The sequence below is a fragment of the Rhamphochromis longiceps genome, linkage group LG8, assembly GCF_057381845.1.
Source record: "Rhamphochromis longiceps isolate RC_006_pf linkage group LG8, R_longiceps_female_GT1.1, whole genome shotgun sequence".
Taxonomy (NCBI): Eukaryota; Metazoa; Chordata; class Actinopteri; order Cichliformes; family Cichlidae; genus Rhamphochromis; species Rhamphochromis longiceps.
The window spans coordinates 22,845,432-22,863,409 of NC_140564.1; the positions used below are offsets into that span (position 1 = coordinate 22,845,432).

A 17,978-nucleotide genomic window follows, 5' to 3' on the forward strand; every position below is an offset into this window, starting at 1 on the left:
CTTGTCTATCATATAGTTCTGGTATTCCCAACCTAGTAGAGATATCGGTTTGTCTGAGCTTTTACTGTGAGTGGCTGATGCAGTACAGTACAAACATAGACATGTGTGCTGAAATCCCAAGAAAAATGCAGTTAATTAGAGTTTCTTCAGATAATATTCATTAATAGAAACACAACTACTTTGTCTATATAAAGCCATAAGAAACATAACATTTAAGTGAAATGTAAGTGAATGCCATAAATTTACCAGACTGATGAATCCAGCAATGTCTGAACACTTATAACATTACTGAGCTTTCTTAGTGGACTGTTGTCCATGTAAAGAAATTCCTGATGTGCTGTCTTCTTGCACAGAATTATCCTCCAGATTACTGTTGGGTGTAATTCTACACTCAGCAGATTCCTGCATCTACTGACATACAAAAACTCCTTTTTTTTTTTTAAACACACAGTGCAGCTGTTTGTCCTTCCTGACCTCCCAGCAAGCTCTCCCTTTCCAACCGAACCATGCAACCCCCTACAATCATCCTGCTGGGCAGGCAGATGGTGGGTGAATGTCAGTAAAATTTTGTCCAGGTACACATTTTCTCATCTCTCGGAACTGAACAATATTGATAACAAATGACACACACACAAACAGTAAACAAAGGAATTTTACTAACTGCAGCTCCAAATCGTTCTTCTCCTGAGGCAGAAACTTGTAGAGCGCCACATAGGTGTGAATAGAGCGAACCTCCACTCGTTTTGGAGTCTAACAAAACAAAAACCAGATGGAAAATCAAGATTGCTTTTTTGCATGCTTCTCTTGTGGAATCATCAAACATAAAAATATTTTTTGACAGAATGCATTTGTAATAATTAAAAAAAAGAAGCTGAAATAACAGAGGAATGCTGACTACACACTTTTAGACTGACCCGTTCTTCTGAATCAGCCTTCTCGCTTTCAGGAGGGGTGAGCACTGGAGAGACAGACACAGAAACCAAAGACAGATAATATGCATGAGACAAAGAAAGGTCACATAGAAAAAAAAAAAGAAAAAAAATCAAGAAAGAGGGGTGGTGTAAGAGAAAGAAAGAAAAGACAAGACACAGGAAGAGGGAGAGCTCTTGTCACTTTGTGGCAAACAAGTAAGGCAGAAGGGAAGGTCATTCACTATAAAGTGGCAGCAGTACAAACAGAGATGAACTCTTCTCCTGGGACTAAAGTCAAAGAGGAAAAGTGCAGAAGACACACACTACCACCTCTACACTGTACTGTATATTATGTTAATGTGGTCCTTTAACTCTTTGACATTTATTTAGCAATTGTCCTTTACCAGAAACACATCACAATGTATTAGAGCTGAACATTTGTTCTTTAAATACTCAAACTGTGTAACGTATTGTTTCAAAACGTGTTTTTATGCATTACATTTTTTCACTCAGTATTCAGATATTCTATAAAGTTGTTTTAATGACAAATTCTAGATTAATCCATTAACAATACCTATACAGTATCACTTTCAGGACCAATGTACTGGTGCATGTTTTTTCTTTTGTCAGTATGTAGTCATAAAATGTTACACAAAGACCCTACACAAGGAATACTTTGGGGGGGGGGGGGTTGTTTGTTTTTGTAAACAATCAGTACGAGTCTGAAGCAACGCAATCTGAAACTAGAGCCCAGCTGCCAGAAGCAAGGAAAAATGTCAAAACTTAAAAAAGAAAAAGAGTAAACTACATCTACCAGAAGCTCTAAAGCTCACACATGGACATGCTCTGTCTCATTTGTTTAGTGTTAGCTTGAAATTAAAAATAGCTTTAAAAGAAAAGAAGGTGGGTTATGCAAGGGACTATTTTTTGGCTAAGCACAGTGACGTCCCTGGACTCTGGACCAGTTACCCAACAGTGATGAACAAATACTCAACTAATGTCTATATCTGTCCAGCATGAGATTTTAACCAGTCTTTTTTTTTTAAAGGGAAATTGTTACTGAATAAGAAACTACTGGTAGCATGAGACAATACCTGCATCCTACAGAGTATGCACAGGTAGTCCACCTCCTCTAGGATGGCACATTAATATGCACCATTTTCCAGGAGGTTCACCGTGTCTCCCAGCGCAGTCTCAAGAGCTTGGAAGAGATTCCAGGAGACTGGCAGTTAGGAGAGCTGAACAGGGTGGTAGAAGGTCCTTAACCCATCAGAAAGACCGGTATCTGTTCCTTTGTGCAAAGAGGAACAGGATGATGCCAGAGCTAAAAAAAAATGACCTCCAGCAGGACACTGGTGTGAATGCTTCTGACCAAACAGTCAGGCCACCCTCATGAAGTCTGTTCCTGAGAACCCAGTATCCTAGTTGCCCTGTGCTCATTACCCATGGAGCTCGACCGGCATTTGCCATAGAATAAAAGCAGGTCCACTGCCTTGTGATTTTCAAAGAAATAAGCATGTTCATACTGAGCACACATGAGAGATGTCAAAAGGTCTGGAGAAGAGCTGGAGAATGTTATGCTGCCTGTAACACATAATGCAGCATGATCAGTTTTGGTGGTGGGTCAGTGATGGTTTGAGAGGGAGGCACAAACATATACAGCCCAGGCAACAGCACCCTGACTCAGACTGTCCAGGAGCTCAGTGATGTCCTGGTCCAGATCTGGGAGGAGAACCTCCAGAACACCATCCATCATCTCATTAGAAGCATGCCTGACAATGTTGAGGAGGCTATACAATTAAATTAGTTGCTGAAATTAAATTTTGGCAAAATAAACATCAATTTTTTCACTTTGATTTTCAGTGTGTTTTTGAATCAAGTCCTCTGTAAGTTGATACTTTTCATTACAATTAAAACAGATACCCAGCATGATTGTTTTCCCCTATTGAGATCTGATGTTATGTTAAGAATAATCCTCAAGGAATTTTAGCATGACAACATAACAAAATGCATTTCCTGTATTCAAGAAAATATTTAACTTACTTCCTGGGATGTGATCCTCTTCAGCTATAGGCTGGTTTTCTAGTTTGTCTTGCAGTTTTTCTTCCTATGATAAAGACAGGAAGAACAATATTCTTGCAAGAAATTATATCAACATAGATTTTTCTGAATGATGAGGGTTGTCAGTGTATTTTATGTGTGTGTGTCTGCCTGTGTGCATTTATACCTCATGACAGGGTGATTCTGAGATACTGCTGAAGCTGGATTGACTCAACTGAGCCAGTGTCATTCCGTAGCGCAAGGCCTCATACACAGGATCAACAGTGCTATTATCTGCTTCTACATATGACCAGACGAAAAGGAAAAGATCATCATATGTGCAGTTTTATAGATGACACTATACTGAGACACACGCACACACGCACGCCTCTCATGTATAAAGCATTAAAGGCCGCAGACATGGTGATTAGTCATCCTCGGAGTCTAGTTATTTGCTGCTGAGATAAATCAGTCTGTGCTTCCATCACTCACCCTGCGCAGCAGGAGCCTCTCTAACCACACCCAGTGGATCAATGGTAAGAAGAGGAGAGCTGAAGTTTCTTTTAAAAGCTCCTGTCTGACATACCAGGAGAGAGACAGCAGAGAAGGAAAGAGAAAGGGAGAAATGTTACTTGAAGTGGAAAAATGCTTTTGTAGGCTTTATCAAAGAAAAGCAGAACATACTTATACATACTTACAGAAAATACTCATGAACTCTGAGTAATTGAAAAGGTTCAAATGTGAATGCACTCAAAAGAATCTTGTTTGTGCTTTTCAAAACTGCAAATTATATATTTTCTTTGAGTTTTATTCAAATTAAATAAAACTAATTTTTACCCATGTGAAAAATACTAAAACATACTGCAGTAAATAAAACGCAAAACGTGTTTTATTACACCTACGAGACCTCTTTTGCCTTTAGAAGCGCTTCAAGGCTTAGATTCAACAAGGTGCTGGAAACATTCCTCAGAGATTTTGGTCTGTATTGACATGACAGCCTCCCACAGTTGCTGCTCATCTGTGATACAAATCTCTTGTTACACGACAGCTTAAAGGTACTCTATTGGATTCAAATGTGGTGGCTCTGGAAGCAATTTACGCAGACCAAACTCATTGTCGTATTCAGGGAACCACTTTGACATTATTTGAGCTTTGTGACATGGTGTGTCATCCTGCTGGAAGCAGCCATCAAAGGATGCGTACACTGTGGTCTTAATAGGGATGGACACGGTCAGCAACAATACTTAGGCAGGCTGTGGGGTTTAAATGACGCTCACTTTGTACTGAGGGGCCCAAATGTGCCAAGAAAACTTCCCCCACACCATCACCGCCATAAACCACCAAAAGCTGAAGGCAGGATAGCTCCATGCTTTCATGTTGTTTGTGCTCAACAGAACAGACAATGTCTTTCAGTCCTCTATTGTTCAATTTTGGTGAACCACTCTATTTGAGAGCCTCATTTTTCCTCTTCTTAACTACCAGGAGTGGCACCGGCTGTGGTCTTCTGCTGCTGCAGCACATTTGCATGCAGGCAATCAAATACAACTCTTCTGTCAGATGACACTAGCATCACAGAGATATGCACACATATCTGGTGACTGAAAGCATAATGGTCCAAAGTAACAAAGGCAAAATATTACTGCTGGGATGTCGTGTGAGACAACAGACTATAAAGGTGCACCTTAAAATATGGCAAAAATGAAGGGATATTTATCAAAGCACATACTAAGGTAGTTCATGTGTCTTGAACGCAATAAATGCAAAATATTGTTCATATTTTTCCATCAGAGGCTTAAATTTTATGGATTGTAGCATGAAGGAATGCATTCCTGATGAATGAGCAGGCAGTGGTTCAGTACTGACCCCCCCCTGACTAACCAGTGGCAGTCAACATCTGACAAGGTGTTAATTTTTGTTAGCATGACGTTTACAAGCAAAGTGTGTTAGCACTACACTAAGCATTAGATGATTTGTTGGAGAAATGTCTAAAAACACTGCTGTACCTTTTATATGCCTGCCTTCAGGAAGATTTAATCACGTGGTGCCTGCATTAATTCGTCACAAAGGTTTGTCACTGTCAAACTGAAGCTTGCCAGTACAGATCTGATACTGTACTCCTTTGATATCTGATTGTGTTTCTTTATTTAGTAAGAGAAACATGTTTAGCTACAGGACGTGACTCAGAGATAAATTTCAAAGCCTTGTTTTTCATGAAAGGGACACAAAATAGAAACAGTTTCTAAAGAATCTCAGCTTTATTTAAGCTCTTAGATTTTTTTCTTCTTTCATCTTTTTGTGATATATTGTTACGTCCCCTGGCTAGTCTAGGGGGTTGAAGGGACGAACATAAATGTGGATAGAGAAGGAGGAGCCAAGATGGTAAATTTAAAAGGTTTATTTAATACTGGTGATGGGACGTGGGTTCAGACCGAGGTGTAACGTCAGGGAGAGCCAAGGCCAACATAACAAACAAAACATCCCTGACGTAGAAATAAAAGAAACTTACCTAACTCCAAAGAAACAAAATATACAACCTATAACCATAACCTACCTAACAACACATAAACAGGAGAAAACAGGGTGTCAAAACAAAAGGCAGCTCTCCCCTACAAGCAGTCTGAACATGAAACAATAATGCTCACACAAAATACAAAGGCATGCAAGCCTGCACCAGTATGGCAACCAAAATGGCCGGAGGGCCCAGAAGCACAGCTCCACAGGCCTTAAATAGTGCTCTGCTGATTACCAATCAGCCGGACTCTGCACAGCATCCAATCAGGACAGAGGAGGTGGAGCCTGGACAAAACAAAGGGTTAATAGGGAGAAGAGACATCCTCCTGGGGGATGTAACATATATGCTGAAAATAATATATCAGGTAAATCGCTTTAATCTCTGAATTACTTTTAGCACAGTTGTACTTAAAAAAAAACACAACACTTTCAAGGTTGTGTTTTATTTTTAGATTAAAACAATCTCATGAAAATTCACGAGATGTTTTTCTATACAAAAATATTTCACAAGGTCAAAGCACACCATACCAGAAATTACTGATAAACAATTGCCATCTACCAACCCCAATTATCACTAAATGATTTATTCCAGGATCTACAATTTTAAAAATAATAAAAGAAACTGGCAGCTGTGATCATTTATTGTAGCCACAGCCACCCTGGGGCGCACTGACAGAGGCGAGGCTGCCGGACTCTGACCACCACCAGTTTTAAGGTACAGAAGGAGATGATGGCTATTTTCAGGCCAGACAGACAAGATCTTGCCCAGAATTTTTTATTTCTTTTTTAATCTGCTTGTTCCCAGAAAATAACCTTCAGCTCTAGACAGAAATGACTGCATAAAACTGAACAGTGAAGCTTTTTGTTAAAAGGGACAATATCAGAAATACACATTGAGATAAATATCTGAACATATCTGCCTAATCAAACCCACTAATGAGAGTACTGCAGTTTGTGTATTTGAAGTATTACAGACTGAATGCATGTGGTAACAGTTACGGGGGGAGGGATGCAAACCAAATGTTTACTCTCACTGTATTTTAACATTACAGCCATTGATGGCATTTGACTGGCAAAATATTAGTTGACTTTTATAACGAAATGAAACCTGTTTGACAGTGTGCACAGCTATCGGTGGGTCTACAAAACTAAACAATGATCATTACTGCACTTTCTGAAAGTTGATCAGACATTACAGGAACAAAAAAAGGAGCTGAATGCTGCGGATGCACACCTTCTCGGTGAGGTGACTTCGTCCACTGTGCCCTGCTATTAGTCATAGACTCGTGCTGTGTTCAGCATAAAAGTGCACCATAGACAGGATAAAAGATGGATGTAGCTACCATGATGTCACCCAGTGTTTTGTTTTGAATCTGGGTCTGATTACGGGGCACATCTGAATGTGAAACTGCTCATTGAATTGCTCATTAGCTAATGAGCTTACCCTGGATAGTCTCCTATAGACTTCTATAGATCAGATGATCATACACTGATGAAAAAAGGCCAATTATTACCAAACCTCCTTATTAACAACGGTAATATATAGTTTTACTCCCAGAATTATGTCATTTGTAGTACTTATTAGTACTTCCTGTTGCTAGTACTAACTACAGGTTAGCAGATTATCTCTGTCCTTATGTGCATTAATAAGGCTAAGTCATAAGTTCTCAATAAAATCGTTACATTTGTACTTTTTGTATTTTTATTATTAATGAATCTGTGTGCCATCTCCTAAACTGCCTAAATTATTCAATTCACAATTTGTTTTTTTAAGTCTATGCCATTAATCTTCTTTTTATGCATTGTTGTACCTTTAGCATAGAGACACAGATAAGCAACTAAAGCCAAGTCCAGGTATTAATGCTGTCTTTCACTGAATATTTTAAATATCATCCCTTTTTTAATCTGTTTATCACAAGGTTCTTTACAGGAATTTGGACACACACACACACACACACACACACACACACACACACACACACACACACACACACACACACACACACACACACACACACACACACACACACACACACACACACGTCTCAGTAAATAAATATAGCAAATGCTTCACTCTCACACTTTTGCTAATTACTGAGAGACAACTGGGCTCAACTATACAACAAATGCTCCCAATTAAAATAAACTGTGCTCAAAACTGTAGGTAGAAAATGTTCTTAAGCACACAAACCTTTCTTTCACATTAAAGAGTGAGCGGTAACTTTATTTATCCAGAACCCGGATCACTCAGTAGCTTAAATCTCTATGCACATCTCCATATTTCAAAAGCAAGCAGGCCATCACTTTACACATACCTACTGTCTCTAAGACAAGGACAGCTGTGAACCCCAGATGTTTTAAATTTTTACCCAGCCTTTATTTATTTGTATTTAACCCTTATCATATTTTCTTTTAACTGAAAACAGGTTTTTGTTTAAGTATCACAATATCTTACGATTGTGACAGTATTACTGGAATGGCTTAGTCTTTAGGGGAGCAGACAAGCTGAAAGTTCACACCTATTTAAGATCAAAACTGGATTCAGATTTCTGAACTGTATAAAGACTTCACACAGAAGCAACGATTTTGTGCAATGCAGCAGGCCTAGTTCTAATAATACTGTAATTCATCTTTAATTCAAATTAGCATTGATTAGCAAAAAGTTGTCATGATTCCAAGCCAATTTAAAGCTGCTTGATTCTGGAGATGTTTTAAAGTAATTGGTCATATATCGGTGCACTCAGCAAATGGGTTGAGAGTGAGCCAAGAAGAGCGCAGTCATCAATATCTCTCTTGTGCTTTCTAAGGTCTAAGCCACTCAGATTTTTTTGTTTGACCATTCTCCTCATGTAATAATGCTTGTTTAAGATTTTTTTTCATTACTCAAACCCAAGAGAATAAATTTCAAAGGAAAAAATATACTGTTCATTTGTTAAGCTTTGAATTTTTTCCTTTCTTCTTCTGGGTCACGTAACTCTTATAACAATGATATGACATTAAATTAAAAAAATAATACTTCTGGGATCACTTATGATTAATTTCCAGTCAAGAAGGATTAAAAAGCAGTAACTATAAATTTCCATGGTGGTATCGTTAGGCTCTGTTAGTTATTACTGTTCTGGCTGCAGCCCTAGAACAGATAAACACACTGAAGACTTGGGCATAAATATAAATGAAACATTTTAAAGTGTAAAAATGAATAAAAAAACAAACAAAAACAAAACGCAGAATATGTTAAGTGATTTTTTAAACAGATTTATTATTTTAAATGTCCTTAAAAGACAGTGGAGTTCACGCCTGGAAGGACTTACGATTGCACCAGAGCTCCTGTTTTTTGGGGACTTAACTTTAGTAACATGTATACAAAATTGGAAACCTGGCTACTTTACATGAATTGCCACACATGTAAGTTTTTCCGACTTTAATTTGTTCCCTTTACATTTTTTCTCCAATTTTAAATCATTTATGAATTGTACCTGAGAAATTGACACACTGTAATTGTAATCCAACTGCAATTTACATTGAAGAGTATGTTTTGTACACAAAACTTTTGGGTGGCATGCTTTTGTTCGGAGTCAGTGAACCCCTTAATGTACGTCGATGTAGCCTTGAACTCCATTCAGTTTCAGTAAAATGCCTAATCCCTGCTTTGATGACCGCGCAGTGATCGAAAAGGACACTGCCGAAGGCTTGGCGAAAGCCTGCCGTGTCATATCCTCAAGGGATTGTACGCCTCAAACACACTGAATTTCACACTGAATTAGCCAGACCAGCTGGTACAGAGAGATATTGATTTTCCAACTGAGTTGAGAAGGGAGGAAGGAAATGTAGCATCCAGACAAGAGAGAGGGAGAGAAGAGGACGTCATGTGAGAAGAGCAGCACATGTGTGAGGAAGGGCAAAGAGGCAGAGTGAAAAATATTTGGACCTGGCCATGTATATTCTAGGTGTCATCCACAGCTTTTATTCCCCTCGGGCTTCACACTTAGTCTCAGTCTACTGTGAAGACATCATCAATAAAGATTCCAATTATAACCCATACCTTTTTGTCTTTGGTGGTTTGGTTTGAAAAAGGCTTTTATCCTCTTTTAACAAGATGGAGGGATCTGAGGCTAAGCATATTACCAAGACAAAACACTATGCCAGGTGACAGAGACAATTACAGCATCCAGATGCTGTTTAAAGCTGCTGGCACAATGCAATCTGTGTTAGTCTCCATTCTACAGAGAACGTGCTCGTTTTCAGTAAATTCTCTATGCAAGAACACATCATATAGAAAGGTAATTAACTAAGTGACAAGAATTTTTGGCTACATCAAGCAGAGCTGTTGGGAGATGATGGCAGTAAAGAGCAAAGCAACTAAGGTACACTGAAAATAATATTCAGACAAAGCCAACCAACCAGTGATTGAGTAGTACTTTATACCTGTGAAATATTTAAATCTTGGTATTTCAGACACTTCCACTGAGATTGTATGCTATCATTCAATCAATCCTTAAAGTGTAACAATCTGATGAAGGTGCAAAGAGCCTTACCTTGCCATTACAGGGCTGCTGGGAGAGCTCGGAGGAGCACCAGAGGTGGGTGGCCATCTTGCAAGATTTACAACGTAGGCCCTGCTTGGAGTTTCCTGCATTAACACCAAACATTACACATGTTACCATAAGCCTGTCAGGAAATATTTCTGTAGCTTTGAATCAATCGTTAGCTAGCGATGGTATTCTAATGGTAGCAAAGATGAGGTGTGCCAGATGTGTGCCTCATTTGTGGTTCCTGTATCAAGTATAAAATAAACCAGCTCTGTCACTCACATACATTGTAGTTTGTGTGCAAAATGTTACAGAAAACTAATGTTTCATATTAGGCACAGTTAGTATATCCACCTTCAGAAATGGCCTTTGTGCATAAACTGACATGGTTTTAAATTGGTCTACACTGATGACCATCCAAAGACAAAGGGACACAAAGACATCAGTTTGGTGGATGTTACTGGTAATCCCATTTTACATAAACAGCACTGCTGAGATAGGTCAGCATGCCAACAGAACAAGAAGGCAAAACAACTCCCAGTGGAAGCATGTACAGAGGTCCATAAAGCCTGCTGTCGGATGATTTCATTGGGACCAATGAGCAAATAGACTGCAAACTGCCCACAGTGACTGGGCAATAATAAGAAATGAGCTATAGTCCATTACAGGGTACCTATTATGCTCATTTCCAGTTTCATGTTTTTATATCTAGACAGATAACTTTGCAAGATAGCAGTTCAAACTAATCCTTATTTATCCTGGCACTCCTCCACATCATACTCTGTCTAAAACAAGCCACTTTAACTCTCAGTCTCCTGACTTTAATCCAGCTTTCTTACGACTGGCTGCCTGTCCTGAGTGTGGCTTGTGTCTGAGATGACCATTTTAGGAATATTTGCTCACACACATTGACACAAAGGTAGAATATCTGTTGAAACAGATCATTCAGATATTTTATGAATTATCATGACAGGGACAGTAAAGAAATTCTACAATTCAATTCTAACACTCAAGAATATCAGTTTGTCTTTGAATTTCAAGTGGCATTTGCCTTTTTTCTTTGTCATGTTTATTTCCACCATGGACAGATACAAATAACAAAAAAACAAAAAAAAAGCCCCTAACATTATAAATCAAGGTAAATGTCAGAAAACAGATTGATAACAATCTAATTCCTACACCCTGAGCCAACATGGTTGCATCTTTTTGCTGTGAATACGATGTTCTTGAAGTGGAACAACTGACCTACCTTGGATTGTATGTTTGCATCGCTGGCAGCTGGTAGGCCTACGGAAGACATGCTCCTGGAAACAGTGGGTCTTGACTGGCTGCACTGGCTGGGCCTGACACTTTGGCTGGATCTTGGAAGTCCCATATATTGAAGGACTGACAGACGGGGAGTGTGATGACAACGAAGGGTTAGGACTGATAGATGGAGAGAGAGAGGGAGAGTGTTCATAGGCCAGAGGGGACTCAGACATGGGGGGAGGAGATGCCGGTGGTGCTGATGTGGCAGTTAGGCATAAAGGTGGCTGTGATTCACCGTTGCTGCGCTGGAAAAAGTTGTCCACACTCTTGCTGCGTATGACCGATTTGAAGGAGAGGGAGCGTTTCAGCCGCTGCAGCTAGAACATAAAACATTAAAGATATTTAGTCAGGCTTCAACAGCACGAAAGATTATAACTGTTTTCAAGAAAACTGAGAAAGCAAGCGACAAAAGTACTAAAAGGCCCAGAGTGGAATGACTGCACAGCATACATGCTAAAACAAGAACTGAGTACACAATTTTAATTTTTCGATAATCCACACGGGGTCAAAATCATACATGTCTCAAATATAGACAAGCATGCACTTAACATCATTTAGTAAGTGATTCTGAAGATTACAGTGTTTTAATTTGACAAGGTCAGTCTTTATTAGGTTCATTAGTTATCATGATTGAGGAAATTGGTTAGGATGTTTAGGAACAACCCAGGAAACCACCAAGGTTCAAGCCTGCTATGAACTGGGAGTGGTGGAAAACCAGCATCACTGTCCACAATGAAGGGAGTTTCAAAGAAAGGAAACCCTACGACCCTACTCAATTCTGAAAAGAAGAGTGGCCAAATATCCAGACAGAATCCTTTCAGAAGCTTGCTGATGACTACCAAAAGTGTCTGGTTGAGGTGCAACTTGCTAAGGGACATTTAACCAAATATTTGTGGGGTTTAATGTATATGTATATATTTGTGCCTGTAATGATAATGTCCTATACTGATCATCCAGTCACTAGCATCCACTAGGCTTTTGGTGGTCGTTTGCTGGTCGGTGGTGAGCAGTGTGGAACCAAAACAGTAACACGGTGGACCAAAAACAGTGAGCTAAAACATCCTAAAAAAGATGCCTAGAGCTGAGATTTGCTGACAACACAACTTCTTTCAAAATGTAAATGCAATCCATTTCATCTTTGAATGTATTCATAATTTCAATCATTTCTTCTTTAATATGGACTTCTATGTCCTTACTAAAGATTAGGTAAGGACTATTATACTTTTTCCAAGTGCTTTTAGAACAATGACTGCAACTTCAAATGTTAAAACACCCACCTTGTATTTAATTGAGGATCGTGTATGTTGTACGGTGGCAGCAGATTTAAAGTAGGAACAATAGCAGTGGGTTTTGATACAACAAACAGGAAACCAGCTAAAGTGTATGTGCCTTGTTTAAATATTAGTCTGTTAAAAATAGTTGTACCCTTTCTGTCCTTGCACTACTAGGCTGACTTCTGATCTTCCATATTCAGCCCACCCCACTCCACTATTCTCTTTTCCTTAGATGGCAAATATGCTTTCCCTTGCAAATCCACCCAAGTCAATACCCTTTAAAATTCATGTTTGATTAGTTTTATTGAGCAGACTGCAGCTATGCATTTGATGCAGTCAGTGATGCATGGCAAGCACTGTATTCATCTTTGGCTTCACTTTCCTCAATTTCTTGCATGCTTGCCATCCAGCGCTTTTGGCCACAATAAAGTGGAACTGAGAATGACAAATAATTACAGGGACTTGGGAGTGATGGAACTCAATTTATGGAAAATAATAACTGATATGGATTCATACAGAGAACGGCCTGGAGAATGGGAGCAAGGACATAATGGATCCGTGAGACCTCCTCAATTTGCACAGAGCTCATTAGCGGTCTGTGTTTGTGACTTGGTTGAAGATACCATTGCGATATACAGAGCAGTGCCTCAAACTTGAAGCCTATCAAAATTTATATTAAATTCTGGATTCTTGTTACTTCTAAGCATTAGTTTTCTTCCTGTGTAACCATTTCCAGCAAAAGGCGAGACATTTCTTCAAAGCCAGTAAGACCAGCATTGCAGCTTCACTGGACCTCTTTATGTTCATATGTGGAGAGGCTCTTCATCAGGTTTATTGTGTCTCTGAGCTTTGAAATCATCCAGCTGCACTCCTTCACAGAAAACCCAATCAATATCATTGAGCATGTTCCTTTTTTCCTTCTTCAAGCTACAGATTCACAGATGCCAATTAGTTTGAGTGATGAAAACAGTCCTCTCTGTTGACCCATTAGTGAGCTCCTCTCGCAAATGTTTTCTACAGGGAACTGAGTCCATGCTTTCCTTAATGGCCTTTTCTTGGCATGACTGGTGGCCCATTCAGTAATGGATGTTCCTCTCTATTAGATTTTTAACTTGTCTGACTTTGTTAATCTTCTTTGTAGTGAATGCCTGTCTTTGCTTCACATCCAAGGAAAAGGAACAACTTCTTCGAGCACAAACTAGACAACACATGTCTGATAATCAATGGCTTTATTTATCTCCCCAAGCTTTTAAAGAGATTAAATAAAAACAGACAGAAGCTGGGATTCAGAGCCAATTTTAAAAAGTGAAAGAATAGCTAGTTGACTGCCAAACATATCTGGTACGTAGCTTTACATGGTTCAGTAATCATGAAATCTGGGCATTAGTACTCCAAATTACAACAGCATACTGACAAGAGTCTGGTTATAGATCTGCCTGAATAAAACAAAAAAGAAAAATCATAATGTTGTTCATCCAAATTTGAATTCCATTGTCTTATCAATTTCACATCTAAAAAAATGGCAATACATTATGTGGCCTGAAAAAAAAAAAGTGATTATCTTTTATCTAAGAAATGATAACGACAGCATGTTCCACATTTGCTGATAGTTGTCAACACATCCATTTTCTGCATTTTTTTGACTGCACATGATTAAAACAGACACTCAAGATTTAATCCTTCTCTTCTTTCACATGAAACAAGCTACTTATAACTCCCTCAAACACGTATTTCATTGAAATAATAAGTCAAATCATTACAAATACAACAAATTTACCCTTGCGGCTAAGGGAAATGTAAACACTATGGCATACAGCAACGGTTTGAGGAATACTTTCTCCTGCTTCAGTGTCCTCAGGGTTTAAGCAAAGCCCATAACAAAACGTTTTTTCCAGTTTGCTGAAGAGAATTTTTACTGGCCTGACTTAAATCCCATCAAGGTATGACCCTATTGTCAAACATCAGGGGCTGACCTCACTAATCGCATTTTGGCAGCAAGGTTACAAAATCTTTTCAAAAGCCATCTGAAGAGTGGAGGCTGTGAAACCAGCACACTAATCACATATGCATTTACTATTTGGTTCTCCACATACTCGAATATATCAAACTGACTTTCAAGGCCCAGGTCAGTGCTGGTCCATAAATATTCAGTCCACATGCACATGGGCAGTGTGCATTTATGCATCACAGCCACACAGTGTGAACAATCATTACCTGAGATGCACACTGGGTTCAGTCTGATTTAAGCTCTGCTGACTTCATAATACATGTCAGGGGGCATTGATCATGCTCTGTGAATATTCAAGCATCCTGACTGATTAAATTGGTATAAATAATTATTTAATGAATGTATCTATACATCAAGTAATTTAAAAAAATTACAGCTGCCTGACCTTCTGAAATTAGGGGTCTGCAGTGCATTCTGCTGGATATGCACCACTATCCTCATGATCTCCTAGGCTTTATAACTCTTATTATCTATTATTGAATAATGTTAGAACAGCTGCTGTTTTACAGATTTTATACATCTTATAACAACCCTCTGAAAGAACAATTCAAAAGCAATATCCTATTAATTACAGTTACTGTCTGTAATTACTCTCCGAAGGTGGTGAAAAGTCTATTTTTAGATCACAGAACTGGAAAGCTATCACACTACACAGCTGACAGCAATTACTTCATCACAGCATTTATGATGTAGTGTATTAGAACAGGCTGCGGTCTGTGAAAGAACACATGTAAACTATGTGTGTAGTCAAAGAAACTGAAAGAATTAGTGAAACAGAAGCAAGAAATGGAGGAAAGAACACGTTAAGAGAAGAAAATATCGCACCACCGCCTAGACTCTGCCTTGTATTTCAGCTGCACTTTGAAAATGAGCACAGAGATGTTTGGTGAAGCCTTCTATAAATAGGCTGTTGTAGGGAATACTTGGATAAATTAATTATTAAGAAGGGAGGTGTGGGCATGCAGACAAGATGCCTGTGTGAGGTAAAATCATCCTGCTGCCACCAAGATGGAGTTAATGCTCCTGCGCTTTTTGTGGGGCTGAGCAGAAAAGGAACAATATTTCGACCCTTTCTTATGCAATGCTTTTCTTCCTCTGCTATACCTTACAGTAAAAAACTGAAATCTGGCACAATAACGGAAAAGAGTCTCCTGATTCTTTTCAAAAAGTAGCCATCACCTGATTCCCTGGATCACAGTAACTTTAAAAGACTTTATCTAAACTTCTTTTGTACCCTCCTCCTCATTTAAACGTGAGATCCGTTTGAAATTGTAAGATGCAGCTAAATAAATGTCATGAAAGTCCAACTAGAACAACTGGAATTCATTTAACTTTAAACAGAGTCACTTTAACCGATGACAGGTGTGTACTGACAAGTGTTTAGGTTGGATTAATTCTGAAATTACCTACACCCCTACTTATAAGAGTGTGTACACTTATGTAACCATATTAGTTACATTTATTTTTGTTTTGTCAGTTTCATTGTGCAGGTTAAAGGTCACAAAAGTGAAAAACAAAAATCAGAAATCATTTATCTTGGTTCCTTACAAAAACATGGTATTTTAATGTGAATTTTATGACCGTGGTCCTAAATATTGACGAATTATTAACAAATCTGACACCAATCAACTTCAGAGAGAAAGGTTTATCATAATTGAGATAAGCTTTAACTTACTGGCAAAAGACTAAAAATGTTTTTGACACATTACCTATTGATTCTAGATTACAGATCAACAGGTATGAAATTACTACCTACTGACCAGTAAGTTCTCTGGAAAATAGCGCCATTCCTGGAATATCCTCTGAACCTTTGTTCAGAGTGTAAGAGCGTCTAAAGTTTGTGAAAAACACTAAGACATTTTTCAGCATTTAAAGTCTCTGCATTTCCTAGATGATGAGTGCTATAAATAAATAATTAAATGCAACTTTAAATCTTATTCCTCGACTTTTTCAGCATCAGCTGCAAACAGTTTCACAATTTTATTGTTCTGTATGAAGCTGTTTGCGCTTGCTGACCTTATATTGCATTTGCACACACACTGAGGCGGTGTCTGATTTTTCTTTTTCTTTTTATACTTTACTTACATTTTTGGGGGGCACATCTATTCATCTGGGAAGACTGGTAGCTAAGATGTTAGCTTAAATTCCATTTTTATTGTTACAGAGCATCTGCATCTGTCTATAAGCTTGTCCTCCAATCCTGATGAACCGGCAAAGTCTATCACTGTCAGCTAATTACCCCCGCAACACAGCATCAAGTGAATATTTAGTCAAATATAAAGTTAAATGTATTTATTACTCACGCACCAACGAAGACGGCATCATAATTATTAATAAAAGGGGAAAAGGCTCTTAAATTCTTATTTTCGCAGAAAACAAGCAGAACTTATGCACTTTTTTAAAATCTGAAATGATTGGGATACATTATCTGACAGTTTTTAAAACAGTTTTTATTGACATTGAAATTTAAGCTAGGTATATGTAATGCCTCAAAATAACTTTGATAGCTTTTTTTGAAGACAAAATCCCTGCTGGGTGTCATCATTTGTTTGTAAAAACCTTCTAGTAACAGATTATTCAACTGAACCAGCAGCTGGTGGCAGATTACATAATATGCCCAGGTCATCTAGCATGTATAAAGCTGATATTTATTTTACTAAGAAAGTAGATGAAATTTCTAGGCGCAGCCAAGTGGCGGAGGGCTTTCGCTTTGGTGGCCTCAGAATCTCATCTCTGATTTTTGCAGATGATGTGGTTCTGTTGGCTTCATCGGGTGAGGGCCTCCAGCTCGCACTGGAACGGTTCACAGCCGAGTGTGAAGCAGCGGGAATGAGGATCAGCACCTCCAAATCTGAGGCCATGGTTCTCAGCCGGAAAAGGGTGGAGTGCCCACTCCGGGTCGGGGATGAGTTCCTGCCCCAAGTGGAGGAGTTCAAGTATCTCGGGGTCTTGTTCGCGAGTGATGGGAGAAGGGAGCCGGAGATCGACAGACGGATTGGGGCTGCAGCTGCAGTAATGCGGACGCTGCACCGGTCCGTCGTGGTGAAGAGGGAGCTGAGTGTAAAAGCGAAGCTCTCAATTTACCGGTCGGTCTACGTCCCTACCCTCACCTATGGCCACGAGCTGTGGGTAGTGACCGAAAGAACGAGATCGCGGATACAAGCGGCAGAAATGAGCTTCCTCCGAAGGGTGGCTGGCCTCTCCCTTAGAGATAGGGTGAGAAGTTCGGCCATCCGGGAGGGGCTCAGAGTAGAGCAGCTGCTGCTCCACATCGAAAGGAGCCAGCTGAGGTGGTTCGGGCATCTGACAAGGATGCCCCCTGGGCGCCTCCTGGGTGAGGTGTTCCAGGCATGTCCCACCGGGAGGAGGCCCCGGGGCAGACCCAGGACACGCTGGA

General features: G+C 39.3%; 1 protein-coding gene across 2 annotated transcripts in view; it reads right to left on the reverse strand.

Annotated features, from left to right (window-relative positions):
• Window positions 1-17,978, reverse strand: part of LOC146663686 (SH3 and cysteine-rich domain-containing protein 2-like) — a 36,220-nt gene that overhangs the window by 5,323 nt on the left and 12,919 nt on the right. The window contains exons 2-8 of one of the 2 annotated variants that reach the window (XM_085416524.1): window positions 11,241-11,616; window positions 9,998-10,092; window positions 3,444-3,528; window positions 3,139-3,251; window positions 2,955-3,018; window positions 915-958; window positions 662-750 (exon numbers count right to left, since the gene is read on the reverse strand). In XM_085416524.1, coding sequence (XP_085272650.1) covers window positions 662-750; window positions 915-958; window positions 2,955-3,018; window positions 3,139-3,251; window positions 3,444-3,528; window positions 9,998-10,092; window positions 11,241-11,616 — 866 coding nt within the window. Of the gene's footprint in view, window positions 1-661; window positions 751-902; window positions 959-2,954; window positions 3,019-3,138; window positions 3,252-3,443; window positions 3,529-9,997; window positions 10,093-11,240; window positions 11,617-17,978 lie in introns of both variants that reach the window. The other variant, XM_085416523.1, reaches the window with a different exon arrangement.